The following is a 15,817-nucleotide window of genomic DNA, read 5'->3' as shown; positions in this document are numbered from 1 at the left end:
CTCTAAAATAAGGGGACACTAAAGTCTAATCTTTAATGAATTTGGAAGCTACAGGGCTTGGCTAAGGGAAAGATGGTTTTAACATTAACTTGCCTTAGCGGTACTTGACCTAGGAGGGATCAACCCTTGGATTCCCAATGGGACCTCAAAGTCCCAAAGATTAATGTTGCCACTAAAAAGAATTAATTAAAATTACCATAATCAAAGCCTAACAATTGGCTTAAAAACCTTGGACTGGATATTTACAAGACTCAACTCTAAACCAGAGACTTGACTGAAATTAGAAAGACTCGATTGGAGGGTTTGGGTCTTAATTCCAAAAATCAGGGTTATTTAGGGCTCAAAGTCAAATCATGTTTCTTTGGGTTTCCTTGGGGTAGCCTGGTTAAAAATGGGGTGTCGAAAGCTGCCCCTCTTTGTAGGCTTCGTTGCTTCAATGTAACAGATGGAACTCTCCTACGTTATTTGTAGCAACAAGCCTGCAAAGATAAAAGACACTTATTTTAACTAGGCCACACCATTGCTTAGTTCCTATGTGTCAATCAGGGTCATCAAATAGAGAGGGGGAGATGGTAGGTAAGGTCGAATGAGAAGGTTACATTTATTTTGGAGAAGTTAGTAGTTAGAAATTTTTTGTTAGAAGTTAGCGAGGGTTAGTAATCAGTGTTGGATGTAGGGGTTCAAACAGGGAGGCGTAGTGTGTCGAATATAGGGACCCGAGTTATGAGGGTGAGGAGATGGCGAGCCTTAGGATATTCAATTCGAGCTTGCAAATCAAAGAGGGTGAAGTGCCTCGGAATACTCAATCTGGGCTTGTGCATTACAAGAGGGTAACGGGCCTCGGAATATTCAATCCGAGTGTCCACGCCTCACGAGGGTAATGGGCCTAGGAATATTCAATCCGTGTTTCCACACCTCGCAAGAGGCTAACGGGCCTCGAAATATTCAATCCGGGTTTTTGTGCCTCACAAGGGTAAGGGGCCTTAGAATATCCAATCAGGGTTTCCGCGCCTCACAAAAGGGTAACGGGCCTTGGAATATTTAATCTTGGTTTCTCTTCCTCACAAGAGGGTAACGGGCCTTGGAATATTCAATCTGGGTTTTCGCGCCTCACAAGGGTAACGGGCCTTAGAATATTAAATCTGGGTTTTCGTGCCTTATGAGGGTAACGGGCCTTGGAATATTCAATCCGGGTTTCCATGCGTCAGGGGAGGATAACGTGCCATGGAAAATTCAGCCCAGGATGGTGCATCACAAGATGGTAACAGGCCTCAAAATATTCAATCCGAGTTTTTGGGCATTACAAAAAGGGTAACGGGCCTTGGAACATTCGTTCTGGGTTTCCGCGCCTTAGGAGAGGTAACTTGGGTCATGCCATGAGTGATGGACGATCATTTAGGCGTAGGTTAGCCTAAGGTTCTTTGGAAAGGACGTCTTTTTAGGTTTGAACCATAGTTGTCTCGCTGGGGATGATCAATCGGGAATAAAATCCCAAGATCTCTTGGCAAGTGTTCTCAAGCGTAGGACTCAGAGTTAGTCCACTGGGGATGATAAATCGGGAGTTGAATCCCGAGATCTCTTGAGCCACAAGCATTCAAGTGTGGGGTTCTAGGTTACTCGACAAGGGATGATCAATCGAGAATGAAATCCCAAGATTCTTTAGCTATTTTTAGGTTTCCTGATTTGAAGCTCAAAAACCATTTCCTCAATCAACTCCTGGGGGGTCAGCTGCCCCCAGTTCTCAAAATATGTCAATCTTTGTCCGGGGTTGGTCACCCCAATTTCTTGTACTGTCAAAACAAGGATGGTTCAATCAAGGACATCAGAGGATTATTCAAAAAACCAACTCCACAAAATAAGTATGGATGAAATGCTTTTGTGGCTATATGTATGCATGGTACTAGATTGTGATGCTTGAATGCAGGGGCATGTTGTCATATGTGCATGATGCTTATTACATGATATGTATGAATGCTGCTGCGTATGATGCAAATGCCCTTCCTTAAATCCATGGAATGCATTAGGATGCGTGAAATGCATAAGAATGCATGACCTTTCCTTTCCCAAAGTGATTGCAGTCTGTAACTAAATCCTGGGTCGCTATACTTTTAAGTTCCAGTCTAGTATGGAGCTCTAATGGACTTGAAAACTATCCCAGTTTCATTCATCGGCCACTGATCTTTGTCATGTGCTCAATTCACATTTTGATGGGAAAACGCTCGAATTGGATCCAATAAGACTGCCCCAGTTATGTTCATCGGCCACTGAGCTTTGCTATGTTTCAGATTCCAATAGGGTCTCAAAAGTTTTACTAGTTCAAGCTATTTTTAGATTCAACAAGCGCTCAAAATCGGCCCCAGTGTTTTCGTATCACTGAATTTGGCCATCTTTCAAATTCAACAAGCGCTCAAAATCTCCCTCAATTAAACTAGTTGTTGGCACTTCAGAATACTCAAAATTTGTCCTAGTGTCTGGTTGTCAGCACTTCAGAGTTCCAAAAGATACTCAAAATCTGCCCTAGTGTCTAGCTATTGGCACCTCAAAATTCCAAAAGAGACTCAAAATCTACCCCAGTGTCTGGCTATCGGCACTTTTTGTGATCTTCAAGACTTAAAGAATGTCCAAAATCTGTCCTAGTATTCGGTTGCTAATGCTTCTAGTGATTTTCCAAGCTTGAGAGAGTACTCAGAGTCTGACCTAGTTTTCCTTCATTACTGATGCTCAACATGCTTCATGTTTCCCATTGGTGCCTCAACACCCTTTTGGTGTATTGGGTTCTTGACTTTTGACTTCAATAAACGGGGGACTCCGAATAATGAGAGTGATTTTGCATTTATGTCATTGATGTGGTGAATCAAGATGTCAAGTTGTGCAAAATTGTTGTTTTGTTATGTTCAAAATCTATTCTAGGAAAAAGATAAATTTCGCAACAGCATTCCCTATCCTCAAGGTATCGACATTAATTTATGAAACCTAACCCTCCTTTTCTCATGGCAACTGCCCCAATTTTTACTAGAAGGAGACCGACCCTTTGGTGTTGTGAGGTTGAATGGCACCCTCAATTCCATTGTTTGCTCAAGGTTCATTTGGCACTTTGCTCACATTTCGACTTCTGGATGGTATTTAAGACTCGGGATGAAATTTAGGCTTTAGGGATTTAGGCTCTCAAAAGAAAATGGAAGCTAAAGCTCACAAATCTCATTCCCCAAATGATATCTTTTGCACCAGTTTGTTGTGAGACATTTTTGTAAGAATTTGACCGAACTCGTCCTTTTGAACAAGCTGCCTACGTACCTTTTCAGGATCATGTCATAACGTAGTTTGGACTCAACATTGAGTTTGACAAATCATTTGAGACAACAAAGTGTGCCGATCTGGTCAAGACTTTTGTTTGGACTATAATGTAGGCTCTAGGTACTGGTTAGAGAAGAAAAGGGTACAATATGGCCCAAATTTATGGATCTTAAAGAGGTCATCCTTGGTCAAATATCACATCTCAAGCATGTCCGTTTTTGTCTTCTTTATTTTTTCACATTTTTCTACATTTTCTTCTTTTTGTTTTCCCTTTTATGGGGGAATTCTTTAGTTCTATTTTAGTTTGAACTCCGTTTGGGGACCAAATTTCTTTTAAAACTGCCCCAGTGTGGGGCATGATCTTTTGATGGACTAATCAAAAATTGAGAATTTTTAGGCTCAAAAGGGGTTTACAAGGGGTTTTTTCGGTCTTTCTTTTGGGTAGTGGAAAAGATGGCTTGCCATCACTTCGGCAACCAATTGTTGTCTTGCATGATTTGCCAAACCCTTGAAAACCTCGACCCAGTTTGATTTTTGGAAATGACTTCTTGAAGAAAATGGTTTGATTTTTGAAGTTTGAAGAGGTTCACCAAATGATTTAAAGACATTGGGTTCTTTAAAAGAAAACTGGTGGTCCAAAAATGGCCATCCGTCATTCAATCGAAACCATGAGCAAAAAGAGAACACATGAAACAACACTATGATCCTTTCATTAATTTCTTTGGAAGATGTACACACCAATCAGGCATAATACTTCTTTATAGCGTCAGAATTAACAGGATGTAATAGGTTGGTTCCGTCCATGTCTGTCAACAGTAAGGCGCCTTCTAAGAATGCTTTTTTCACCACATAAGGCCCTTCCTAGTTCGGTGTCCACTTGCCGCGAGGGTCCGCATGGATCGGTAAAATCTTCTTCAACACCAGGTCCCCTTCCTGGAACTGCCGGGGCTGCACTTTTCAATTGAATGCTCTTGTCATCCTTCTCTGGTATAATTGTCCATGGGCTATAGTGGCCATCATTTTCTCCACAATCAAGTTTAACTGGTCATACCAGGATTGTACCCATTCTGCCTCAGCCAACTCTATTTCTTTCAGAACTCTTAGAGATGGGATCTCAACTTCCATAGGGACCACTGCCTCCATCCCGTACACCAAAGAGAAGGGAGTAGCGCCTGAGGAAGTTCTGGATGTAGTCCTGTAAGCCATCAGGGCGATTGGAAGCTTATCATGCCAATCTTTGTAAGTTTCTATCATCTTCTCCAAGATGTTCTTAATGTTTTTGTTGGCTGCTTCCACCGCCCCATTCATCTGTGGTCTATATGGTGCTGAATTGTGGTGCTTGACCTTAAATTGATTGCATTGCTTGGTCATCACTACGTTGTTCAGGTTCTTGGCATTATCTATGACTATTCTTTCAGGGATTCCGTACTGGCAAATCAACTCTTTTTTGACGAAACGACTTACCACATTCTGTGTTACACTAGAGTACGAGGCGTCTTCTACCCATTTAGTAAAATAATCAATCACCACAAAGATGAAACGATGTATGTTACTAGCCTTTGAACTTATCGGCCCGATCACATCCATGCCCCAGGCTGAAAAGGGCCAAGGCACAGAAAGGACATGAAGCGGGGCCAGTGGGACTTGTATCCAATCACCATAAACTTGGCACTTATGGCACTTTCAAGCATAGTCAATGCAATCTCGCTCCATGGTCATCCAATAATACCTGCCCCTAAGTATTTTTCATGCCAATGAGTGGCCACCAGCATGGGTACTGCAGACCCCTTCATGAACCTCACGCAAGATTTGTCGAGCCTCCTGTGCCTCCACACACCGTAGGAGAGTCATGTCATGATTCCTTTCATACAAAACTTCGCCATCCAAGAAGAAACCCATGGCCAACCTTCTAATAGTCTTCCCATCATTATTGGCTATCCCTTCGGGGTACTCCCTTTTCTGGATATACGTTTTCATATCATAAAACCACAGTTTTCCGTTGGCCTCCTCTATCACCGTGCAGTGGGCAGGTTTGGACTGTACTCTGATATGAATGGTTTTGATCTTCACCCCTTCTTCTACCTTGAGTAAAGCTGCTAGAGTAGCCAATGCGTTAGGCATCACGTTGTTCTCTCTTGGCATGTGAGAGAAACTAATACTACCAAACCATTCTATCATCTTTTGAATGTACTCTCGATATGGTGCCGTATTGGGATCCCAAGTTTCCCATTCTCCAGTTAGCTGGTGGATGACCAAGGCCAAGTCTCCTCTTACTGTTAATCTCTTGACATCCCGATCCATAGTGGCCTGCAACCCTAGTATACACACTTCGTATTCGGCTATGTTGTTAGTGTAAGGGAAGGTGAGCTTGGCTACCACTGGATAATGTTTCCCATTCGGTGATATGAGCACCGCACCTATTCCATGTCCCCAAACATTGAATGCCCCATTGAGCAACATCATCCATTCTTCGGGGTCTTCTTCCCCTTAGGTTATGGAGTCAATATCTTGGTCTGGGAATTTGAATTCCATAGGTTGGTAATCCTCCACGGCCCTTTCAGCCAGGTATTCCACAATGACACTACCCTTGATAGCTTTCCTGGTGACATAAGAAATATCATACTCCATCAACAACATTTGCCATCGTGCTACTTGTCCGGTTACCACAGGCTTTTCAAACACATACTTGATTGGGTCCATTTTAGAGATCAGCCAGGTGGAGTAATACAATGTGTATTGCCTCAACCTACTAATCGTCCATACCAAAGCGCAACATGTCTTTTCCAGATCGGAAACTCACAATCTGTGTATTTCTTGCTTAGGTAATAGATGGCCCTTTCCTTTCTCCCTGTCTCATCATGCTGGCCCAACACGCAACCCATGGAGTTTTCCGAAATCGCCAGGTACAAGATTAACGGCCTTCTGGACAGTAGTGGCACCAGTACTGGGGGGTTCAAGAGGTACTCCTTTACTTTTTCAAAGGCCACTTGGCACTATTCGTTCCACTTTTCTAGGTTGTTCTTTCTCAGGAGCTTGAATATGGGTTCATAGGTGACGGTTAATTAAGATATGAAACGGGCAATGTAAGTGAGCCTTCCTAAGAAGCTTCACACCTCCTTTTCAAATTTTAGGCTAGGCATCTCTCAAATGGCTTTGACCTTGTTAGGGTCTACCTTAATCCCTTTCTCACTCACTATAAACCCCAATAGCTTCCCGGACGAAGCACCAAAGGTACATTTTTCAGGGTTTAACTTCAATTGGCACTTCCAGAGCCTCCTGAACAACTTTTCCAAATTTAACACATGGTCTTTCTCATTTCATGACTTAACGATCATGTCGTCGACATAAACCTCAACCTCTTTATGCATTAAGTCATGAAAGAGGGTCACCATAGCCCTCTAGTAAGTGGCTCCGGTGTTCTTTAGTCTGAATGGCATGACCCTATAGCAGAAAGTCCCTCATAATGTGATGAAGGTCATTTTTTCCTTGTCCTCAAGTGCCATCCTGATCAGGTTGTACCCAGAAAAACTATCCATTAATGAAAATAAAGCATGCCCTGCGGTATTGTCTACCATCACATCAATGTGCGGGAGAGGAAAGTTATCCTTAAGGCTTGCCTGATTTAAATCCCGGTAGTCAACACAAACTCGTACTTTACCATTTTTCTTGATTATTGGGACAACGTTAGCCATCCATTCGAGGTACTGGGCTACCTCCAAGAATCCTACCTCAAACTGTTTCTGTACCTCCTCCTTTATCTTGAGTAACATCTCGGGCTGCATTCTCCTTAGTTTCTTCTTTACTGGCTTTGAATCCAAGTGAAGTGGGATCTTGTGGGTCACTAAATCCATGTCTAAACCTGACATGTCTTGGTACGACCAGGCAAACACGTCCTGGTATTCCCTTAGTAATTCAATCATTTTGTCCTTTTTCCTCACCCTTTAGTAGTGCCCCAATTTTCACCTGCTTGGGTTCTTCCTCGTTTCCCAGATTAATCACAACGGTGGGATCACTACTGGTCAAGGCTGGTTTTTCATCGAATTTTATCATTCTTTCCATTTCAAAGGATAAGTTTATTTCTTGATCTTCAACTTTGGTTTCATGGATTAGATTTTCAAAGTTAATGTCAATTACTTGGTGAGGGATTCTAGTGTTGTTATTTTCTTTATTCCTGTATGAAATTAACAAACAAATTTTGACAACTGATTTCCAAGATGCACATAAATTACAAGGAATGCATAATTCATTTTCATTAAGGAGCTTCCGCGATTTTATTTTTTAGTGGCCGGGGGAATACAAAAGAAAAACAGAACTAAAAAAATTCTTAATAAAGATCATTACATGATGATATCTAGTAAACCAAAAGAGTTCCAGTTCTGAAGCTGTATTCCTGGTTGGAGATGACGGATCCACTCTGCAGAAGTGCCTAAGGGGACTTCGAAATCCAACACTGATATGCTCGGTTGCTGCAATTCTACCTCTAGGTTGGATTGACTGATTTTCACGAAGGTCTAGCTGATGGACGGGACAACCAGTCCTCCCTTTGAGCTTGTTTCACCAGCGAGTCTTTCCACCCTCTGCCTCTTCTTCTCTTCAGCTTTCTTCCTCCGGTATGCCGCTGTGGGTATGTAGCCAAGGCCATATTAGTCTTTCACTTCCTTATGCATTAGTGGCTTTCGGATTCCCTATAGGTATCTTTTAAGCCCCTTTCTCGAATGGTGCCCCTGCCTGATTATTTCGGATGCCATCATATATACTGCGATGGACATCTAAGGGCGTGGGATTGGAGACCCCTCTGTTATGGTTGCGACATTTACAATCTCAAAGGCTCGGAATGAGTCCTCCAATGCCTCTTCTGCAACTTCCACGTAAGGAGTGGAAGTGGGCTTTGTTATCATAACGTCGGTTTCACCATATACATAGACCAACTGGTTCCCTACTACAAACTTCAGCCTCTGATGTAGGGAAGATGTGACTGCCCCAGTGTTATGGATGCACGACCTTCCCAATAAGTAGCTGTAGGAAGGTGCGATGTCCATTACCTGGAATGTGATGTCGAAGATGACTGGCCCAGTCCGTATGGGAATCTCAATTGCCCCCACAGACTCCCTTCTAGTTACATCGAAAGCCTTTATTACCAGATTGTTCTGTTTGACATATGAAGGGTCTACCGAAAATACCAAAAATTTCTGAAGAGTGGTCATTGGAAAAACGTTAAGGGACGACCCATTATCGACTAACACCCGGGCTATCATATGGTCCTTGCATTTGATCGATATGTGCAGTGCCTGGTTATGCCCTCTTCTTTCCGACGAGATTTCTTCATCACTGAAGGTAATATAGTTAGTTGCGGACAAACCCCCGATCATATAGTTGAACTTTTCTACACTTATGTTTTAAGGTACGTACGTCTGATTAAGCAGTTTCAACAATGCTTCTTTATGAACCTTTGAGTTTAAAAGTAGATATATGTGCTGGTATATTTTTCAATTGGTCAACCACGCTGTACTCGTTGTTTTTTATAAGCCTACAAAATTCTTTAGCTTCCTGAGGTTGAACTGGCTTTTTAATGTTCCTTCTTGATTCCCTAATTTGTTCTATATCCGGTTTCTGAGACTGTGCCGGCACATATACTTTGCCACTACGGGTTATACCTGTGACATTGTCTGCGTCTTCCACACCCTGGGCTTGGTAGTCATACTTCCAGGGTACCGCCTTGTTATCTTCATACAGGAACGACCGAGATGCTGAGATAACCAAAGGTGTTTTGGGGACATAGTCGGATTTCTTCACTAAGGGTATGAAGGGTTGATGCGGGCGCAAGGGAAGCTTTGGTCCTTTATCTCCTATAGTGGAAATTTCCCCATCTCTTTTAATAGAGCCAACTTTTACAACCTTGTCACTCAACATTTTACGTAAAAACATCTTGAAGGTTTTGCAACCCTAAAAAATCCACTTCAACGAACTCTAGCATTCACAATGTGTGTGATGACCCAAAAAAAAAAAAAAAATATATATATATATATGATTAAAGTACAATAATAATAAAATAATAAAAATAGTCATTAAGTTAATATCAATACAGAAGTGTTTTTCTGTAGGATCCTTGATTCCATGTTTGATGCCTAAGAAAGACCTTGTCTTAGCGAGTGCTCAGAGACCATTGCGACTCAGTCGCTCCCTGGAGGTCGGCCTGGTCAAAATGGAATTTCATAGGATAAACAGGATAGACACTGTTTGTACACGTAAATAATTATATATACATAAAATAGTGTTTTGACAGACATAATTTGTAGAAATACATAATAAGATGATAATAATATAGGTATCATATGTGAGGCCCACAAGACTATGTGGAGTCTACATGAGTCTCGGAGCCACAAGACACTGTTTATATACGTAAATAAGTACATAAAATAATGTTTTAACTGATATAATTAGTATAAATATATGATAAAATAATAATAATATAGGTATCCTATGCGGGGCCCACAAGACTGTGTGGGACCCACATGAGTCCTGAAGCCGTATGGAGGTTTACACAAGTCTCAAAGCTATGTAGGATGTATAAAATCGTATAAGAGTTATTCGAGTTACGTAGGATCCATTCGGGTCTCGAAGTTGTGTGGGGCCCACATGAGTTTTCAAAATTTAAATTTAATTATTGTTCAAAAATAAATAATAAAATAAATAAATACTAAAAGTAGTTTAAAATTAATAACAATGATAATAATAATGATAATAATGATTAGAAAAAAAATAATAACAAAATAATTAATTAAGTAATTGATTAATTAATTAGGTAAGTAATTAATTAAAAAAATTATTTAGTGGGAATGGTGGCAAGCACTCCCACATGGCCTCCATCCCTATCCCATACTCAATCCATACCTTACCCATTCTTTAATTTTTAAAAATTATAATTTCACCCATCTCCCCACACTTTTATAAATTTCATTTTTTCCCCAAAATTTTCCTATAAATAGGAAGCTCTCAACCTTCATTTTTCACAACAATTTTCCAAGGAAGAGAAGAATTAGTGAGTGAAAGAAATTGTGGTGGAGAGAGAAATTTTGAGTAAGTTCTTAATCACCCACTCTTTTCGATCTCATTTCTTAGAGATAGTTACAGTGTTCGTAAGGAAGAAGGTAAGTAAATTTTGATTATGTTAGTTTCTTTTTTTTATTTTAAATTCATACCCGAGTTTATTTTGTACGTAAATTTTAATTATGTTACTTAGTTCCACAAAATTTCCATGAGTTTATTTTTACGCATATTTAATTATACCAGTTCTATCTTTAATATACTTGCATCTATTTTTGAGTTAAGAAATGTTCTAATCCCCTCGGGTAAATTTTCAGCATTTCTTTCTATTCAAAAATAAAATTATATATATTTTTAACACAAAAATTGTGTGGCATGAGTTTATTTCTACGTTGCATTTTTTTTATGAAAATATAAGTAAAGATGAGATTTTCACGATATTATTTTAAATTGTATAAATTATAATAAAATGATTTTAAAACCCCTTATGGCAACGAAAGTTCAAAGTTACAGATGCTCGGTGCCGCAGCTTAAAGTTTATACGGATCAGAGTGGACCCACACTGTTTACAGAGTGGTTATTTATGTTAGTGGATTTCTCCTGAGTGCACACCTGGTTCCGGACCAGGACTTAATAAGGAAAATCTCACTTAAAGTTTACGTACGTTGATTTAATTTGGTCGGCCAGCCAGCTAAGTCCAGTCTTCGGACCGCACAACCCACTCATGGGGATAAACATGACTTACGGCAAATGGGCCTAAAAGTGATTTTTATATAATATATGTTTATACATATTTAATTACGTGTACAAAGTTGATGATGATTTGAAGGAAAAGTGTAAGTTTACGTAAAAAGGATCATTCTGGTACTTAAATGACGATCTAAGGAAAACGTATAAGGAAAAGTATATGTATGTTTATCATTAAATATTTTTACAGTTTTAAAGTTAAAAGTTTAATTTAGCAGTTATAGTATATGATTGTAAAAATTTACTGTTGAAATTGATGACAAAAGTTTTATGCAGAAAATTTTAAAGTTATATTTATTCTAAAAGCAGTCTTGAAGTTATAGTATTAAATATTGTTTTACGAAATTATTTAAAAGCTCATTTTGGCCACACACTAATAATAATCTTATTTACTTACTGAGCGTCGTCTCACCCCAATCATATTTTATTTCAGATAACTCTGAACGACATGTCGGAAATCAGGCTTAGCAAGCATGCGGGTGGGGATTAGAAAAATAAAGATTGATTAGAAATATTAGTATGGTTTCAGATATTTATGTTTGTGTAATTTTTCTTCTTTTGAAATAAATGATTGTAATATGGATAATTAGTGCTCTGATTTAATAAAAATTGAGTTTATTTTGCTTCCGTTGTAAATTAGTAGTAAAAAGTTAATATCCCAGGCCCTTCGGGGTGGGGGTGTTACAATGTGCACCCTCGGGACAGGTGACCTTAGATTCCACTAGCCTGCCTTCCTGAGCTCATGATATATCCAGTCTAAACTTACACGGTCCAAGTTTGCCTCTTGCATCCTTCCGAGTCCTGCCTCGACCATACCGACCTGGTCCCCCTCATGGTTTGGCAAAGGATTTTCTTGGATGCCTACTGGTTTGTCATCAAAAGCAAGCCACCCCTCATCTTTTAATGATTGAACTTTATATTTAAAAGCCCAGCATTGGTCGATGGAGTGACCTGGAGAATTGGCATGGTATGCACAGTGGGCTTTGGGATCGAACCATCGAGGGGGTGGATTGGTGATGGGAATGGCTGGTATGGTTGTTACCATCCCCCTCTCATATAGCTGAGGAAACAAATCTGCATAGGGAATTGGGATTGGATCAATCCTCCTAGAATTCCTTGGCATATCCCTTTCTCGGACTTGATTATTTGTCGGTGCCGGTCTTGGTCGGGGGGCCGTGAACTGGGGCCTTGGGCCCATATGCAGCATTTGATTCACTACCGGTTCCATATAAAAATTTTCCCCAGGTCTTAGGCTTCGACCTCTCTGCCTTTGGCTCTTGGTAAACCCCTGTATCATTTGAGTCTCTTCTTCCTTCTTACCTTTAACCCATTTCTTGCTTGGGCCACTATCGGCATTGTTAACCTTTCTCCATCCAGCTTTGACGTCGGCTTCTACTCTAGCCCCCGCAGCTACGATGCCCATGAAGTTATGGGGGGTGGATCCCACTAGGTGTGAATGGTAGTTATCTTTTAAAGTGCCTACGAACATTGATATTACTTCACAGTCACCAACCAGAGGATCCACTTGAGTGGCCGCGTCCCTCCAATGGTGTGCGTACTCCCTGAAAGTTTCTGTTGGCTTTTTCTTCATTTCAAAAAAGGACATCTTGTTCGGAGCCATTTCCCGGATGTGGTGATATTGCGCTTCGAAGGCATCTGCCAAGTCACCCCATGTGCGGATCTGAGCCCTGTTCTGCTGGATATACCATCTAGCCGCTGTTTTGGTAAGACTGCTTCGGAAGCAGTGCATCATCAACTTCTCATTATCAGCATAGACGGCCATTGATTGGAAATACATGCGGAGGTGAGTCCAAGGGCATGTGGTCGCGTCAAACTTCTTGAAGTCTGGCATTTTAAATTTCATAGGAAGGACTACATTAGGCACCAGGCTGTAATCTGAGGATCTGGTGGTATTGAAGGCCCGAGTCTCTTCTATGGTCCTCAACCGTTCTTCCAACTCATCACATCAATATTCCATCACAGTTTTTCTTGTCCCTATGCCCACCATCACTGATGAGGGCACCCCCATTCCTGTTGTGGCCAGTATAAACGGGGGCACACCAGGTGGCGTCCTCTCCAAGGCGAACGGTGGTGGTCCAGACGACTGCCTATGAATCAATGTAAAGCCCGGTGGATGGATAGGATCTACTTCCTCTTCTTGATCTTGGACCATTTTTCCCTTGTTAGACAGCAGGTCCAATATCCTCTTCATCTGATTGCTCAGCTCTTCTTGTCCCTGCTCGATCCCCCGAACACGGCTCTCTAACCGTTCTGCCATGGCCTTGGATTTTCTGTGAGTGTTGTAAGGGTGCGTATTTGCCTCAATTTTGCTGGATCTCAGTCACGTCCATCCTATTTCACCCCCTATTCATGAAAAAACCTGCATCTTTTAAGAGAAATGCATGTATTGGATGAGTATGCATGAAATTATAGGTGAGAAAGTTTAATCAGGTAGTCCTATGCGCTTTAGCCAAGGTTCTGGAAAAAATCCTCATCATTTCAATTCAACTTTTAATACAATTTTTAGTGAGAAATATAGAAAATTTCCAACTAGTCTACACAGATGTTAGATTTTGATTCCCTGGTCTGCTTGAATTTTTAGGGGCTGGCTCTGACTTCGTGAGTGCCACACTGTCCACCTTCTACTTCAGTGTTTTCTACCGAGCTTCCTAGTAGTTAGCCTTTGTCACACAAGGCTCCAGCTTTTCAAGCACTTTGTTAAAGTGGTCTCTCTTCTTGTCATATCGCTCTTCCAGATCCTATATGTACCGAGATTTTTCTTCAACTTTTGCTTTTGACTCTCTCAGCTGTCGGACCTTTTAATCGAGTTCCTTTTGCAATCTTTGCTTCTCTCTTCTCAAAACTACGAATGCTTCTTTTGAGGGCGAGCTCTAAACTTTCGGCCGCTTGCCCGGCTCGCGTTGAGGATCTATCAGATTTTTATTTCCTTGTTCTCGCAACTATTCTCTAGAGGTCTTTCTTTCAACCGAAAGCAAGGTTTCTTTCGGTTGTTTCTTGGCTATTAGTGCTTTTGTTTCATACAGGACCCAAGGGTTCACCCTATTACACCTCCATAGTTCATAACTCTTCTGAACTCCTGAGTTTTGACTGCTGGATTCGACTATGTGCACGTGCTTCCATGATACAACAAACTCTCGAATCTTCTTTTGGCTATCATCGGCCTCGTAGGAGAACTGGGCATCTGCCAACCCGTGAGTCATGGATACGAATTGCATTGCACCCACTAGCCTTCGGAACATAAGTGGTGCATGGGATATCCCACCCCGGGGGCCTAGCAGTGGGACCCAAGGAAGGTTTCTACATCTATATATTACTTTGGACTGGTCGATCCATGATGTCTGCCATACGATACCCTTGTTGACTAGATTCTGCAGCCTGTTTTTCCACTCAGTCCTGCTGGTGTGTTGATTACGCGCTTAAATTGCGTAATTAGGTGCTTTGATTCATGCATTGCGAATGATATTTTGTATTTAAATGCCTAATTACTCTCAATATTCTAACATTGTGTTCTATTTATAAAATTTGGGTTTTATTGAGTAATGTATGAAATTTTGGTGTTTTTTATTGCAGAGCAACTGTTGGAAGCTAAAAAAACCGACGGTACTTTGCAATCTATGCGTAACTCTCTCATCCAACCTCTGATTTAGATGATTCAAGATGTTGTAGAAATATAAGAAAACAATCTACAATTTTTGTGTTTTGTGTTTTGCAAAATACTGGCAGCATCAAGGCTGAAATCAGACGTGAAGTTAGCATATGCCATTTTATGGATTTTTTCAACAATTCTTCGTAATCTTGGCGTAACTTTCTCATACGAGCTCCGATCGAAATGATTCAAAATTTTGGGAAAATCTGAAAAAAAAGCTTTACATCTTTTGTGTTTTAAGTTTTGAAAGTTACGAGCTGTAAGAGGGTTGAAAGTGGTCTTGAAAGAGGAGGGCAGTTCATGTACCTTTGAAAAAAAAATAAAAAAAAATCAAAAAAATGAGATGTGACCCAGCCATGCAGCCGGGTCATCTCATAAGGGCAGTGTGCGCTGGGTACATAGAATGGAAAGAAAAAAAAAAGAAAGGAAAGAAAAGCAAAAGGAAAGGATTGAAAAAGGAAAAGTCAAAGGAGGGTTTCCTTGTGCAAGAGGAGATTTGGAGAGAGCAGCGTGCGCTGGGGCTGGAGTGAGAAAGGCTACACCATAGGAGAAAAAAGGATTGATTTTTCTTGGGGGAAAAACAGAAGGGAGGCTAAACACACAGAAAGTTTCTTGGAAAAATTATTTTTTTTGGGAGCTTTCTTATGGTTTTCTTTTGGGGGTGCTGTGGAGATACACACACAACCAGCAAAGGAGAGTTGGAAGCACGCGAAAATACTATCTTTTTAGAATCGGAAGGCGGCGAACAACGGCGACGTTCAGGGTGTTCGTGACGCGCGACTGCGGTGCGGCGAGTGTTGATCTTTTCCGTACGCTCCAAATTGAAGAAAATATGGTGAAATCTGTTATGTTGGATTTAATTTTCGGAATGAACTAAATTTTTGCATTCTAGGAAAACGATGTAGCCAGTTTCAAACTATGCTTGCTCTTTGATGCTAATCTGAAGTAGTTTTCATTAATATTTGTTTGAGTTATTCTGTGTCTAATGCTTTTAATTAACTGGCCATTAATTAAATGATTTTAGTCTTGTGATTTGCTACCGAAAGGGGGGATTATAGGATAGAT

The 15,817-nt window shown here is 40.7% G+C and overlaps 2 protein-coding genes across 2 annotated transcripts; both read right to left on the bottom strand.

Moving 5' to 3' along the window:
• Positions 1-5,040: 5,040 nt before the first annotated feature.
• On the bottom strand, positions 5,041-5,754 carry LOC131163987 (uncharacterized). The gene has a single exon (XM_058120899.1). It carries the CDS (start codon positions 5,752-5,754, stop codon positions 5,041-5,043), a length of 714 nt encoding a protein of 237 aa, XP_057976882.1.
• A 6,052-nt stretch (positions 5,755-11,806) lies between these two features.
• LOC131163913 (uncharacterized) lies at positions 11,807-12,937 on the bottom strand. The gene has a single exon (XM_058120777.1). The coding sequence runs from the start codon at positions 12,935-12,937 to the stop codon at positions 11,807-11,809; it is 1,131 nt and encodes a 376-aa protein (XP_057976760.1).
• Positions 12,938-15,817: the final 2,880 nt, after the last annotated feature.

Source organism: Malania oleifera, chromosome 1 (assembly GCF_029873635.1).
Source record: "Malania oleifera isolate guangnan ecotype guangnan chromosome 1, ASM2987363v1, whole genome shotgun sequence".
Classification (NCBI taxonomy): domain Eukaryota; kingdom Viridiplantae; phylum Streptophyta; class Magnoliopsida; order Santalales; family Ximeniaceae; genus Malania; species Malania oleifera.
This window is presented reverse-complemented; position numbering and strand designations above follow the sequence as displayed.